Source organism: Aythya ferina, assembly GCF_964211825.1.
Source record: "Aythya ferina genome assembly, chromosome: W".
NCBI lineage: Eukaryota > Metazoa > Chordata > Aves > Anseriformes > Anatidae > Aythya > Aythya ferina.
In genome coordinates this window covers 839,232-854,609 of record NC_140313.1, presented here as the reverse complement: position 1 = coordinate 854,609, position 15,378 = coordinate 839,232, and the positions used below count along the sequence as shown (strand labels likewise).

Here is a 15,378-nt window from a genome sequence, read left to right as displayed (position 1 = left end):
TGCCAGCCGGCCCGGCCGTGCTGAGGGGCGGCGCCGCGCGGTGCCCGCCCCCCCCGCCCTGTGTCCTGCCGTCAGGCGCCGCTTTGCGACAGCCGCGCCGGGCCGGGCCCGCTCCCCCCGCGGCGCCGGGCAGGGGAGAGGAGAGGAGGGCAGGGAGGGCAGGTGAGTGGGGGAGCCGGCACCGCTCCGCCATGTGAGGTGCTTTAAAGCCCCTTTCCCAGCCCTTCTGCCCGGCCGGGCATCGCGGGGGGGCGGCTCCGTGTGCGTCCCACTGGGCTCGGCTGTATGGGGGGGTCTGGCGGTGATAATATTTTAGTTGGGGTTCCTACGGTGCGCCCCGGAGGGGCAGCGGGGGGCACAGGGGTGCGGGAGGGGGGCGGGCGCCTGCCGCACTGCGGGCGGCACCGGGGTGACACGGGCCCGTCACCCCCCTCAGCACCTCGCCACCGAGGTGCCCATTGGCAGCTGCATTATTTCTTTCTAATCTTGAAATGGGAACAGTTAATGATCACAGCGAATGCACCTGACGGCTTAATTAGCCGGCCGCTGTCCTGCCTTGCGTGTTTATTTGCATGTGCATGCGTGTCTGAGCGGGGATAAACCTCAGGCGTCGCTCCCCAGGTTTAATGTTCAGTGCTTGCCCCATGCGAGCTGGAATAATAATGGTTTGTTAGGTGTCAAACTTGACAAACTCAGCAGGCGGATCTTTTTACGGTATTTTGTGTCATCCAACATTTCTTGGACCAAAAAAGAGGGAGTCATTTACTGGAAAAGTATTAGCCGTTAAGAAGTGCTCTGAGACTTGCCTGATGGCTTCGCAAAGAGGAAATTGTGCTCTGAGCAGCGTGGTGGCCTCCGTGATGACACAGATGACCGGCCGGGAGGATGAGGAAGAGCAGTGGGCGAGGAAGAGCAGTGGGTGTTACCTCGGCTGGAGCCAGCCTCTGACACTGAGTCCTGAGGAGTTCCCGTGCGCTCTGCTGGGCAGACAGCGAAGCGAAACGAAAGCCTCCTTGGGGAGGAGAGGTTGATAACCAGAGGTTGTGCACTGCGGGGACAGGACGCCGTCCTGGGCAGCTGCTGGCCCATCTTGTGCAGGGCTTGGGAGCACGGCACCTCCCGAGGGGCCTTCCACCCTCAGTGCTCTGTGGGCTTGTTGGCTTGCTGCTAGGTTAAGAGAGCAGAAATACTTTGCATTTGATCCCCTTATAGTGAGTCCAAACTAATTCCGAAAGCCGCTGAGCACTCCTGACAGACCTGAAACAAGCGAGATTTTAACTAGCACGTGTCACTGACCCTTTGTGTTTAATAACAGAGCGATTTGTTTATTTACTTAGAAGTGTGAATGTGTAAATATTTGGGTTCCGACAGGGAAACATTTCTGTAACTGGGTAAAGCACTGGATTTTCCTCTTACCACCTCAGCATCCTTTTTTTTTATATATATATATTTTAAATAGTAGGCGTACAAATCGCTGTTCACTTGAAAATATGCAACCCATTTCGAAGGTTTGTGCTGATGTCATGGATGGCAGCCAGCCCTGTGCTCGCTGGTGACAAATCTGAATAAGAACAGAATTCAAATTGCGCTGAAAATACAGGAAAATGACATTAACACATGGTAAACATCGATAGGGAAAGGAATGATTAATTCTTACCCTTTCTTGTTGCTTTGTTTGAACATCAGCACGGGTAGGTTTATTTAAAAGCAGATGTTCATTTGTGCCGAGGCTGGGCGCGGGTGACAGGTCGCTCACCAGCTGTACAGCTTCCTACCATTAAATTACTTCTGTTTGGGTGTTGCTTGTTCTGTAAAACCCTTATCATGGACGCTCTCTCTTAGTTCTCGAGTCCTAGGAGGTTCAGCGACAGCTCTGGCTCCTTAGGGCTGAAAGTTGTGGGAAAGCTTGCAGAAGGTACAAGTAAAATGAAGTTTCAGAAGCAGCTTGCGTGCGGATGGAGGGAGGGTTGGGGGGGTTTCTGCCTGTCTTTTGGGGTCACGTAGAAGGATAAAAGTAGATGCCAAGGCTGGACAGGCAGAAACGCCAACCAGTTCGGAGAATACTGGGGTTGGTTTCCCAGCGTGAATTGTGGCAGAAAGCAATAACCCGAGTTAAGTAATAATTGCTTGTTTCCCATATCCCCACATCTCTGTATTTATTGTGTCTTTGGCAGAGGTAGTTTGAAAGTGAAGCCAGGTAACTCACAGAGGTTTTTATGGGCATGCACAATAACACGAGATCGTTCTGGTTTTGTATGGTTGGGGACCTCGCTGCGTGCTTTGGGACCGTCTGTCAATGGGCACGGTGCTTATTCGCTGCTGTAGGTTGTCATTGCTGATGTAAAATAAAGAGATGCATCGATCGTTGACAGACGTAAGCGAGGCTGGGTTTTTGCCGGGCTGTGTTTGGCGTTGGGTGATGCCAGAGAGCTGCTCGTCTGCCTGGTCCCAGCTCTGCAGCCGTAGAAATGAGCCCCTGGTGCTTCCTGAAAATGAAGTTCCTGTTGAAGGCTTTGCGATACCATAGTAAAAAACTGGAAGGAAAGAGGTAGCTTTGCTTTCTGCTCTTTCTCCCCAAGGGGTTGGTGTTAAATGCTCTGAGAATTATTTTTCCTCTCTTCTCTACAAGTTTGGAAATGTGGGTATGTGTAAGCCTGTAAAAAGTGTCCTGCTGGTAATGTTTGCAGTGCTTGCTCTCGTGTTTGTCTGCATGGAAAGGATAAAATCTGTTAGGTGACTTCTGTGTTACTTACTACTTTTGACTGTTGCGTGATGTTAGGCAGCCGTGCACCTTTCAGTAAGGGCGCTGTACCCTTTGCATCTTTCAGGATTACTGTACGGTTCCATGTTGTCAGCACCCAGGCTGGGAACAATTGATTCGGCATTGCATAACAATTAACACTGTGCTTACGGGCGGCTTTTACAACTACTAATTTCAAGGTAGCTTCCAGTGTGCCATAATAGAGAGGGGGCTTGATCAGTGGTCTGTAGTTATATTTATTTATTAATTAATGGCTCTAAAGTAGCTTTTAATACCAGTAGTGCGATTGGATGCAGTGTACAAGTACGTGATGCTTTTTCCATGGGCATTACCAGGTTCCGTTCCTCTGGCTGCAGGGATTGGTTGCACTTGAAATGCAGGCAGCATTTGTCGAAATTAGTGTAAAACTATGTTCTTGAAGAAATTTCAACTTGATGCTTACGTAGATGAGATGCAGCATTAGTTTGTGTTGGACTCCACATTCTTGGAATAGGTCTTGTGCATGCCTGATACCTGGGTCCTACCAATGATGAGTGAAGGTAACTTTAATCCCACCAGTTTCATTCATTAAATTCGTGCCAGGCTCTTCTGACAGAGGAGCAGGTTTGGAAAGTGCATGGTGAGCCAGAGGAAGCTGCAGAGCCTATGTTTGACAACAGGTCCTTGGGTTTGCTAATGAGGAACTCTGCTGGTCAGGCCCACGATGGGTGCTGCAGCCCTGGGACTTGAGGCATGCGCTACTTCAAAATGTTTTAAAAAGGGTGATTTGGGGCAAAACTATTCACGTACATTGGGAAATGCTGAAATGTTGAAAAGTATCTTTGGCAAGTATCTTCTTTTGTAAGAAAGCAAACTAGTGAGGTGTAACAGCAGCCCATTCCCCTGGGTTTTTCAAGTTTTGGTATGTTATTCCATCCCTACGTGAAGGTGAGCACCTTCCCCAGGGAGGGAAGGGATAACTGGGTGCCAGGTGAAGAGGGGGCGTACCTGCTGCTAAGTGCTATTGATCACTTTGATTGACTTGGCAGGTGTGAGAGCAAAATGGCAGGGAACAGCCTGGTGCTGCCCATTGTGCTGTGGGGGCGGAAGGCTCCCACCCACTGCATATCAACACTGCTGCTAATGGATGACGTCTCCATGATCGTCACGGGCTGCCACGACGGACAGATATGTCTCTGGGACCTCTCTCTGGATTTAGAGGTAAGCCTCTGCATAATTTTTAATTTTCCCTGTGCTTCAAGCATGTATCTTTGTTGCCAAAATGATTTAGTCTTCAATATTATAGGACAGTATCTATTCTGCTCTTCAGCTCTTGTTACACTCCATTCATTTTTCCTTTCTTCCTCCCTTCATAAGATGAGGCCTGGATGTGACATCATGCCCCCAGTAGTGAATATTTCAGGTCAGAAGGAGGCATTTTTGCTCTCATTCCATTGCTGCTCCTGCAGTAACTTTTAAAAATAATTATCTCCCCTTTTCTGGAGCTACTCTAAACTTACCATTGCTTTCAAGTATAGCTGCTTCACATTGTGTTGTAGAAACTGATTTCAGAGACCAGAGAGCTGTATTTAGAGAGCTCTTTAAGGTTATTTTGAATAAAAGAACTGCTGATTTCCTTGAAAACGGAATGAGGAAAAAACGCTTGTAGCAGAGATAAAGATTGATTGTTAATTGATTGATGATTGATTGATAGTTATACACAGAACTATGGTATCACATGGCAGAGGCTGCTCTGGAGTTGAAATCTGCAAGTGTCTCTTTTGAATAGAATTCTGTAAATTGCCCCAATACAGGAGTATGAAACTCGTAGAATACATTAGAGAAGTAATCATTTCTTGTAAAAATACAGCATGTTTCAGGAAGAAGTTAGGTTGAATACCTAACAATCTCAACATCTGAGTTACCCCAGAAAATATCTTTACGTCTAATGTAATAATAAAAAAAAAAAAAAAAGTCAACAGGAGAAGGCAACAATTTCTTTCTAGGATGGACAAAGGACTTTTTTTTTCATCTTTCGTCTGTGAATGGACTGTATATAAACTTATTTATGAATGTAGAGGGTTGTGAAGTTGCTTGACTGGGGGGGAGAAACACTTTTTGCAGTACAGCACTGTTTTTTCTTTTGACTCAGGCCAAAGTCCGTCTGTGATCTAAAATTGTTGCTGGCCTGAGTTCTATGCAAAGTGCATTTTTTCACAAATCGACATTGCAGTGCTAGGTAGAAACTGTCTTTTCACGTAATATAACAGCAGTCTATGCAAACTCAAGACGAGGTCCACAGCTGTGCTAATAAAATGAGTATGTATGTTAACACACTTGTATAATGTAAAAGAGAAATCTGGCATATGTGCATTCAAGTTAAGTAAAGTGCCTTTGTTATTTCGCAGTAACTTTGTGGTACCTCACATTTTACTTCCCTGATTCTAGATTAATCCCCGAGCTCTGCTGTTTGGCCACACAGCCTCAGTTACGTGTTTATCGAAGGCCTCTGCTTCCAGTGAAAAGCAGTACGTAGTGAGCGCGTCGGAGAGCGGGTGAGTTTTCGGGGCATTTATTACCGTGTGGGGCTGTTAAATAATGGAGGCTGAGGGTAGGGGAGAGCTCAGGTTGCTTCCACCTACTTCTTTGCATTCTAACCTCTTTATCAAGCAGTTCTGCTGCAGCTGGATGCTGTTGCTTGTACGTCTGCAGTGGTTTCCACACCTGCTCCTGAGCTTTTCCCCAGGCGGCTGAGCAGCGAGCACTGTGGAAGCTCCCTGCTTGTTCCCAGAGCTCCTCAAGGCCAGGCAGCTCCTTATCAAAGCTGGCCGGGAGCCTGGGCAGCCAAATCCCCGCGAGCAGGGAGGATGCAGGCGCTGTACCCTTGTGTATCTGCAGTCGTGTTCTGGCTGACCGTGTGCCAGCCCAGGCCTAGGCGCCAGCAAGCAGTGTCTAGGAAGCAGGCCATGGTTTTGTTCCTCTTACAGAGTGACTCTTTTTCTTGCCATAATTTGAGCCTAGTTTAGGTTCAGGCAGCTGAAGTAATTACTCCTGTCAGCAGGAGTCTAGAACAGCTTTTGAGTTTCTAAGAAGAGTGCGAGCAATTCAGTTCCAAATGAGTAGCCGTCCTCTGTGGGCTTGCATTGAATAGGATGGGGTCATCTTTCACTTGTCTTAGTGCAAAGCATCTCATTACTACTGATTTTAGCATCTTCTTGAGCCTTACCAGCACAGGGTAATACTACACACACACTACTCCTTCTTAAACTAGTATAAACTTGAGCACTTAGATTTGGTGTGCATGTATAATTTTCTGTTTTCTTTAGAAGTATACCCTTGTGCTTTGCTTTTTCAACATTTGCTTTGAAAAGCTCAATTTTCTAATTCGGTTGTGTTTAATTAGGCAAAATATCTGACCTGAAAGTGTTTCCAGAGATGATCCTTACAGGGCATGTACCTGTTACTGAGAGTTGCTGTTTCATTCATGTGTGGAACTTAGCGTTTGAATGGCAGACTGCTGGTATGCAAAACCAGCTATAAAAGGAAAAAGAAGTGTTGGAGTCTGTTCTTGTATTATTTGCTTTGTTTTTAAAGGCTGGTTACCAGAAGGTAAGGTTGATTTGATCAACTGTGGCTGAGTAAGAAATTTCTTAGCCTCTGCCTATATAAATGCAGTTGGAGAGATAGAGGTCAGTTTGTATCCAAACAAACCCAATAAGTTTATTTGACAAAGTCAGGGAACGATGTATTTAAACAACCTTTTAACCTGGACTTTGTGAACAGAGTGTCTCAAAACCTAGTGTTTCTGCCTTGCAGTGATTTCAGTACCAAGTAGTCTTTTCGTTTTGGTTTTAAAACCAAAAAAGTTTTCGATGTTTAATGATACATCCAAAGCAAAGGGGAAAAAAAGATGAGGCAGCAGCTGACAGATTCTGTTTTGATTAAATTTTAATCTAAAACTTTGAAAGTGAAAATATTGGGGGAAAGTACAGTAAAAAGGGGGAAATGGTTCCTTACCCCTCTGAAATCTGAATTCATTCATAGCGGTATCTGTAATATTTTCTTACAAGGCAAGTCAGAAAAATATCTACTGATACTATTTATAATTGGTTGTTCCGTGACCTCATGAAGAGCACCAGGTGATGCTGCCAGCTCCGGCCAGCCTGGAACCTCTGAAAAACCGCCAGTGTTCACTGCCATGTGATGAAGTTCTGTTTTTCTGTAGTATGCTTTTCTTCCTTGCTGATGTGGAAAAGGCAAGCTAATCTTTGGACACCTTAGGGGATGCAGCAGATGTATTTAATTATTTGAAATAGCGGGGAGAGAAATGAGAAATTCTCAGTTAAATGCTTGCATTTACTTAATATATTGATTGCTCATGATGTATCTTTTCATTTTGCTCATTTCCCCTTGTCTTTATAGGGAAGAACAGGCTGTGTAGTTTCAACTAGAATCAACTCAAGTAGATTTTGAGTTTCCTTTACCTAAATACAACTCACGTAGTCAATAATAAATGTTTCAGATTCTCCCAGTGTAAATAATTTTTTACTCCTTGAAAGACTGAAGTATTTTGGATGTGGCTGTAATCTGTCTGTTGTGTTTTAGGGAGATGTGTCTGTGGGATGTGAATGATGGGAGATGCATAGAGTTTACGAAGCTGGCCTGCACACACACTGGCATACAGGTTGGTGCTCTGGGTATGCTTCAGAGCTCCTGCTCTCTGTTGTGCAGCAGGGATAACTACAGATCAGTTATTAAAACGAGGTGTGGAAAGTTATGCAGTATCATCAAATGCCCTAGAGCTGGACATAGGTGCTTTAATTCAGCTTTTGGGGGGGAAAAATAATTGGAGATCCTGGAAAGAACGGAGGAATAGGATAAAACAGAAGTACTGCTGGGGGAGGTGGGAGAGGGAGGATGACCTCAGCAGGCAGGGCTGTTACAGGCTTCTGTCCGCCCCTGGAGCTGGGTGAGCTGTCCAAGGGTTGCCTCGGGCAGATAACAGCAGCTGGGGGCCTCAGCAAAAGCTCTGCTCAGAGCCCAGGAGCAATTTTTAATATATAGCCACTAGAATGTATCTCTGGAATTACCATCTCGATTAAAAACGAAGCAGTCGATGTCTGACATGGAGTGTAACTTCTGTGCTGTGTTAATATCCGTTTAGTTCTATCAGTTCACAGTCGGGACTCAGCGCGAAGGGAGACTGTTATGCCACGGCCATTATCCAGAAATTCTTGTTGTGGATGCTACCAGCCTTGAAGTTCTTTATTCTTTGGTATCAAAGATATCTCCCGACTGGATCAGCTCCATGACTATCATTAAATCCAATAGAACACAAGGTAAATATTTTTGTTGCTTTTATTATGGCTTTGCCTCCCTGTAAGGTAATATTATTTTCAACTTCTCAAAAAAGCAATGCATACATAGTTATATCTAGTCCCTGAAAGTGTGCAGGGAGGAGACTCGTTGTGGTTTTGGTATCCTTTCTATTCCTGTTTTAGCCAGAGCTAAAACTCCCACGGGATACATTTTAGTGCTTTCTCACGAGTAAAACCTAAAATGAGCAGCCGGGTAGTGAAATCAGCTACAACAGGTTCCAGGCTCACCTGGTAAGTAATTCAGTTCTGTTATCTTCAGTGTCTGCGTGTGCTGAAATCCGAAGGACAAGGAGCATTCCTACAGGAAGAGGCCTTTTTCTTCTGGAATAAAAGCACATTCCGCTAGAGTGATAACTTGTTTTCTCTTTGAGAATTGAAAAAGGGTTTTGGAGAACGCTGTGATAGCAAGAGCCTGGAAACTGGCACGAGGCTAAAGGAAGAGGTGCAAGCACTCTAGATGCTAAGGCTGTCATTTGCATTACTAATGTGATGTGTGGCATACATCGAGATCATTTGGCACGCCGGGAATTGTGATTTTGACAAGATATATACATACCGCGAATATTCCTTGTGATTAGTAGCTTGACGAGAAGTGCTGTCATAACATTTTCAAAGCTATTATTGCAGGAGATGTGTTTAGGAAAAGTGCTGATTACAGTACACAATAAAAAAAAACAACGAAGACTGCAGAGAGAGGAACTTCTAAAAGTAATGCCAGGCAATTTAGTGTAGAAGTATGTGGGCAGACAGAATGTAAAGCAGTGGATTAGCTAATGTGGTTTGAAGCAGTACCTGTCCACACATCTGTTTCGCTGGTAGTTTGTGCTCAGATGCCAGGCTTTAAATTTTTGGCAGCTGTGGAGATGTGCCTCATTCAGCTTCTTCTGTTGGTGAAGCTGTTGATTTCTGAGAGTTTGAGGAACACTAAGAAAGAAGATTGTGAAGGAAAGAGACTTACCTTCAATTAGGGCTGACAGCAGTTGTGAACTGTTCCCAAAGGGCTGCTGCGGGAACGCTGAATTGCTGTCTCCACCACATCTAAGTTGCTGGAACAACGGGAAGCGACCTCTGGTTTTAAGTTCCCTGCTACTGCATTTAATTTCACTCTGTGTTTTGTAATCATTTTAATCGTGTTTGTGTTTTTGTAATCAAGAAGTTATCCCTTGGCCTGGGGATTTTTGTCCTTCAGCAGAATTGCCTGGGAAAAACAGGAATTTCTAGAAAGTGCCTAGCAATAGGCGTGGGTTGTGTGTGTGTGGGGGGGTTGATTTGTGTTGAGAGGGGTTGGTGTGCGTGGTTAATGAATGGAATGGATTCATTTTTCAGAGACACTGCTGGGGAACCCCCAGGCAAGCTGCTTGCGCAGCGTACAGCTAGCATACATTTCCCATTAAGCTTCAGCAGCTTCACAGGCTGGCGTGGGCAAACAGCTAGGCGTAAGCAAGAGGCTTTCCTCCTGCAAGAGAAGCATCTTGCTTTTGGAGACAGTGATGAGACAACCCCTCGTCTCAGACGTACTCAGATATGCAAAAGTGTGTACCAGAATGAAGACATTCTTGTATTCATCAGCCTATTTTTTTTTCTCCCCAGAGGATACTGTTGTAGCAGTTTCGGTGACTGGCATCCTGAAAGTATGGATAATAACCTCTGAAGTGAGTCGCATGCAGGTGAGCAAAGGCTTCTGAATTAGTGACATTTCCCAAAAATCTTAAAGGACGTACCACCCTCAACTGTTAACTTCCAGATTTCTTTTTTCCTCAAGTCCTGCTCTGATGAAGACAGAACATCTGTTAATCCTTTTTCCTGGTCTTCCAGCTACCTGGAATACCAGGGGCTTTGTTAAAAACAAAGCACTACCAACAGAAATCCGAATGCAGATGATGTTCTTTGTTTGATACTTACAGAGCTTATTTCAAAATAAATGCAGTAATTAATTTCTACAATTCTGTTTTTTATTCTTACCAATGGTTTGCGTTAATAATATGCAAATATTTTGGTCTATTCGGTTTTAGTTTTTCTTCTTTGAAAGTCCTGTTCTTTCCTGAAATTGTCTTGTACAGTGAAGAACAGGAAAGTAAGAAACTCGTAGCTAAACAGGAGCACGGTCTGTTTGGGGTGGTGGGAGCCCTGCAAGAATGAAATGTGAGCTGAATGTGCTTAGTTTCAGCTGGCTGTCCAGAAGAAAGGTAATCCACTGAGAGTGACGGTGCTAAATAGGCACCACTAATCTGTCCAGCTGGGGAATTTGTTAGACTTAAGTGACAAAAGAGGATGCCATGTGCTCTTGCAGATCTCCTTATGAGGAATAATAGAATAAGAAATGTGACAAGGGTTTGGTTTTTCCATAGAAGTTGGCCATCTGGCACATTATGAAACCACGTAGTCCCCTTTCCATCATGTTTTCTGTCATGTTGTAAGGTCAGTTTGAACAAGGAAAAAAAAAAAACAGCTGGGTGTTTCCTTGTTTCCTGATTTTTAAACACGTTTGCCTGGGTAGAGACTGCCAGTTTCAGGTGCTGGGTGCGTTTTCATCTGGACAGGCTATCAGAAACTGCCCTCAACATAACCAAAAGAAAGTTACGGTGTCATGTACACCGAGGTTGGTCAATGCCCAGCAGCGATGGGGTAGCCCCTCTGATGCCCTAGCTCAGCAAAGGGTGCAGGGCTGGAGGGGTGAGGTCCCGTGCTGCCTGGTGGTGCTAGGCGGGATCTCAGGAAAATGTGGTCAGCGGTGACTGAACCTTCACCTCTAACCCAGTCTGTGGCTGGGGACATGAGGGACATGAGCTTGTTGGCATGAGGAAGGAAACAGCCTTGTGTGCTCAGCAGTTCAGCTCTCTGCCTGCTGCTCAGTACTCACACCCGATGGGGCTGTGCACACGTGCTCTCCAAATAGAACTTACAGCCTCCTGGTGGTGCTATTTTTGGCTGTTTCTACAAGCCAGTTTCTCATCGTTTCTTTAGCTCTCTTCTTAACAGATATGTTACTCTCATATCTGTGACAGTCTGCAGGCTTTTTAAATAAAATGGAGATAATTTAATGTAATTACTTTGCCTGTTTATTTTTTTTCAGGATACCACACCGATATTTGAAGAGGAGTCAAAACCTATTTATTGTCAGAACTGTCAAAGCATCTCTTTCTGCTCATTTACCCAGCGGTCGTTGTTGGTGGTGTGCTCCAAGTACTGGAGGGTAAGGAAAGCTGAACAAACACTCGCTTATTCTCACTGTAGCACCTCGTGTAATTAAATTGCCAGTAAGACATTCAGATCAAGATGTCCTAAATCCTTTTAATATGTGTGTGTGGAAACTGCAATTAGCTGCTGCCTGGGCATTTTAATCTGCAATTGGTTGATGACTGATAGACTTTTCTGTTTCTTTTCAGGTTTTTGATGCTGGAGATTATTCCCTTTTATGCTCGCTCCCTAGTGAAAATGAACAGACCTGGACTGGTGGCGACTTTGTGTCGGCTGATAAAGTCATTGTGTGGACAGAAGATGGACAAAGTTTCATATATAAATTACCACCCAGGTACTCAATGAAATGCTCTGATTCCTTATTTTTTTTTTTAAGATTAAAGCATGAGACATTTTGAATGGTTTGAATGGTTTTCTTTTTACATCTTTTAGTTTGTGATATGCAAACATTTCTTTGTTCTGGGTGGAGATGCAGTTTTATCATATAGAGCCTCCAGTATTCTCACATAAGTCAGACGAGAAATCCTTTGTGACCTTCATGTGCCATCACAGCATAAAGAAGTATGCAGATCTACCCGGTGGTATGTTGGAGGAATACTTGAGTTTGGTGTGGTTTGGTCCTGAGCAAGAAGCCAAATGTTCTGAACTTGGAAACTCTGTACTCTTTTAAGCTCTGAAACTTTGAACTCTGAAAATGCAGTGTTTAAGGGCTTAGATACTGTTTTTGCTTAAGAATCTAGCATATTATTTAGTTAGCTATTGATAGAGTGATCACTTCAGTCATACAATAAATTTTATTCCTTTTTTTTTCGTTCTTAAACCCAGCTGTCTACCAGCTAGTGATTCATTTCGCAGCGATGTGGGGAAAGCTGTAGAAAATCTAAATCCTCCTTTATTGTACAGCGTATTGGACAGAGCAGATAAACAGGTAAAAACACGTTTCTTTGGGGTTTTCATTTATGGTCAGTATTTCTCCTTGAGAGAGTTTAAATATGCATACTTCATGACATTTTCTTCTCTTTCTAAGTAGACCTTCAGAATGTCCTCTTTAGCTGGAGAACATAGACGTTTGGAAGAAAAACAGATGTAATTTCCCTGCTATTTTGTTTCTTTGTTTTGGTTCTTGTTGGTTTTCAAATAAATGCAGAGATTAGTCTATGGTCAAGTGAATCTTCAGTTCTTGTAAGCTAACAGTTTATCATTCATCAGTGCTGGAGCAGAAGTCAAGTCGTGATGTGCATGATGATTAGGCAGTCACTGAGCAAGGGCTTTGAGAGTCACAACTTTGAGTTTGCAAGCTTAGATTCTTGCAAAGTAAAGAAAAGCCAATTCTGGCTAAAATGCTCATTTAACTATACTTGTTTTTATGTTATTTATGAACTGTATCTGCTATAAACTAATACATTTTGTGACTGTTGTGCGATGCACCTAGTCATGTGTACTACTAGGTTTAAATAGTTGTCTCATTTACAAATACTGTTAATGTAAGACTATTGTATGGATCCCTTTTTAACCACAACCATTTAATCTGTTGCCAAATTTGGGCATTTAAACATGTATAGGTTTGATCTACTGTGTTTATTTGTTAACATTATAACTTCCTTTTCTCTTATGGCCACATTCCTCATCGAGTAATGTATCTCCAGCTTACCACTACAGTTGAAATGTTAACAATTTTAGAATATGTATATAGAGAGAGAGAGGTATGTATATAAAACACATAGTTATTATATATGCATATTTTCCCCCTAAAACTGTTACTTTTTCATAATTAACCACAGTGTCTTCTAATTTGTATGGCTGTATTTATTCTTCCTTCTATAAAAAAAAGATAAAGCATAGAATAGCCGTCTTTTGTTCTACTTTCAAAATGTACAGCAGTTTATGTGGGAAAAATAAATATTCAGATTCGTGCATGGTTTGCATATGTCTGAAGTTGTTCTAATTTATTTTATTTTATTTTTTACCAGTTACTTATATGTCCCCCAGTTACTCGATTCTTCTGCAGACGTAGGGAGCTGTCCTATAAGCTGCTAATCCAAGGAGACTCTTCAGGAAGACTGTCTATTTGGAGTATGCCTGAAAATCTTGAACAAGATAGTGCAGAAGGTATTACACAGTTACGTCTTCTTGCTAGGTCTTTTTACGGGTATCTCTATTTTGTTACAGCTTTTGTTGCTGGATAAAGCACTGCTGCTTTTCCTATAAATCCAAGAAGCTTTTTTTGGTGTACTTTTTTTCTTTTCATTGCTTCTTTTAAGAGTTGCAGTTACTTAAGATTTTGATCACATATTAAAAAGTTAAATTTACTCTGAACACTTTTCAGGTATTAAGTTTTAATGGCCTTTTTTTCCAAATACCAGCGATGGTCATTGTTGCCTGCCTACATAACTTCCTTTTGTTGCTTAAATCATATACTTTTCCAGTTCTCTCCCATGTATTGTTTCTGTGTGTTGCTGCAGCTTCCCTCAGGTCAGTGAATCGATCTCCAATATTTTTTACATGGTGTTGTAGCACAGTGTATTTTAACTTTGAAATCTTCCAAGAAAAGCATTCCTATTTTGGTCCATGAATAGTTTTTCTTTTTTCTTTTTCCTTTTTTTCTAAACAGGACTGCAAACAACAACTTCAATATCCCTGCAGGAAGCTTTTGATAAACTTACGCCTCGCCCAGCTGGGATTATAGACCAACTAAGCTTAATACCAAACTTCAATGAACCACTTAAAGTTACAGCCAGTGTGTATATCCCAGCACACGGGCGTTTGGTCTGCGGTCGGGAGGACGGAAGCATTGTTATTGTGCCAGCGACACAAACTGCTATAGTTCAGCTTTTGCAAGGAGAGCATATGCTTCGGAGAGGTATGCTAATAAGCTTTTGAAAAGCACAGCTGGATTGCAGTGTGTGCGATCTAATTTATCAATTGTTCTATCAAAAATTATTTTTTTTCTCTTTTTCATCCTTCCCCACCCCGTACCCTCGACCTTTCCCAATTCCTCAGGCTGGCCACCTCACCGGACTCTCAGAGGCCATCGAAACAAAATTACATGCTTACTGTATCCTCATCAGGTTTCTTCTCGTTATGATCAAAGGTATTTGATCTCAGGTGGTGTGGATTTCTCAGTCATCATGTGGGATATATTTTCTGGAGAGATGAAACATATCTTCTGTGTACATGGTGGAGAAATTACACAGCTTCTAGTTCCACCAGAAAACTGTAGTGTAAGTTTTAACTAATATGTCCTCATAACTTGTCTTACACTTCCCATGAAAGCTATGGCAGCTGTTCCCCACCAGTTGGCCCATAAGCCCATAGGTTTTGAATGTGGTTTGTTTTGTTTTGTTGGTTTATTTTTTTGATAAATTGAATGAACAGAAATAATTTAATGTGTAATATGACACAGGTTTATTTGAGAACCATGGGTTCTCCTTTTTTTGCTCAACACAGTTTCCTTGCCTTTTGTTTCCTTTTTTTCCCTTCCCTTCTTGTTCCCTTTTTCTTTAACGTTCTGCTTTTTTTTTTTTATCCTCATTTTCATATTTCTTTTTCCTGAGCCTGTTTCCTGTACCTCTGCACTGCTAGCTCTGCTGAGACACTAACCTTCCTTGGATGTCACCTTTGAAAACGTCTGTGACTTAGCATGTTAATCTAAACCATGTGTAGATGTGAAAGTTTAAATTAAAACTGAAGTATTAGCATATAATCCAAGTCTAAGGAGAGCCAGAAGAAAATGCAAAGCTATGAAACCTATTTGAAGTTCTTTGAATAACTTCACCTGTAGCAGTGTTTCTATTAGTGTATGTGCAGGGACATGCCTATTCTGGATTATAAATCAAAATGCCTCTAGTCTCTTTTTTCTTTTACTAATAAATATGCATCAGTATTAGCTAAAATATTTTGGCCTTTAGCATAAAAAAAAATTAAATAAAAGTGACAGGGTTGAGAGTAAGTAGTCTGTATTTTATTGGCTGGTGAAGTATTATTTTTATGATTCTTTTGAACCCTACGCAATTACTTCAGATTTTAAACATTTGAAAAACATGTTGGTAGAAAATAGTTTCC

At 42.7% G+C, this 15,378-nt stretch overlaps 1 protein-coding gene across 2 annotated transcripts in view; it reads left to right on the top strand.

The window, feature by feature from the left end:
• Positions 1-71: 71 nt before the first annotated feature.
• LOC311426502 (WD repeat-containing protein 7) overlaps positions 72-15,378 on the top strand; it is a 98,748-nt gene continuing 83,441 nt past the window's right edge. The window contains exons 1-12 of one of the 2 annotated variants that reach the window (XM_084502865.1): positions 72-162; positions 3,790-3,961; positions 5,189-5,295; positions 7,346-7,424; positions 7,905-8,079; positions 9,709-9,785; positions 11,192-11,311; positions 11,505-11,650; positions 12,142-12,244; positions 13,287-13,425; positions 13,928-14,176; positions 14,317-14,537. In XM_084502865.1, the coding sequence (XP_084358991.1) occupies positions 3,803-3,961; positions 5,189-5,295; positions 7,346-7,424; positions 7,905-8,079; positions 9,709-9,785; positions 11,192-11,311; positions 11,505-11,650; positions 12,142-12,244; positions 13,287-13,425; positions 13,928-14,176; positions 14,317-14,537 (1,575 nt within the window). In that variant the 5' untranslated portion in view covers positions 72-162; positions 3,790-3,802. The remainder of the gene's footprint in view (positions 163-3,789; positions 3,962-5,188; positions 5,296-7,345; positions 7,425-7,904; positions 8,080-9,708; positions 9,786-11,191; positions 11,312-11,504; positions 11,651-12,141; positions 12,245-13,286; positions 13,426-13,927; positions 14,177-14,316; positions 14,538-15,378) is intronic. The other variant, XM_084502866.1, reaches the window with a different exon arrangement.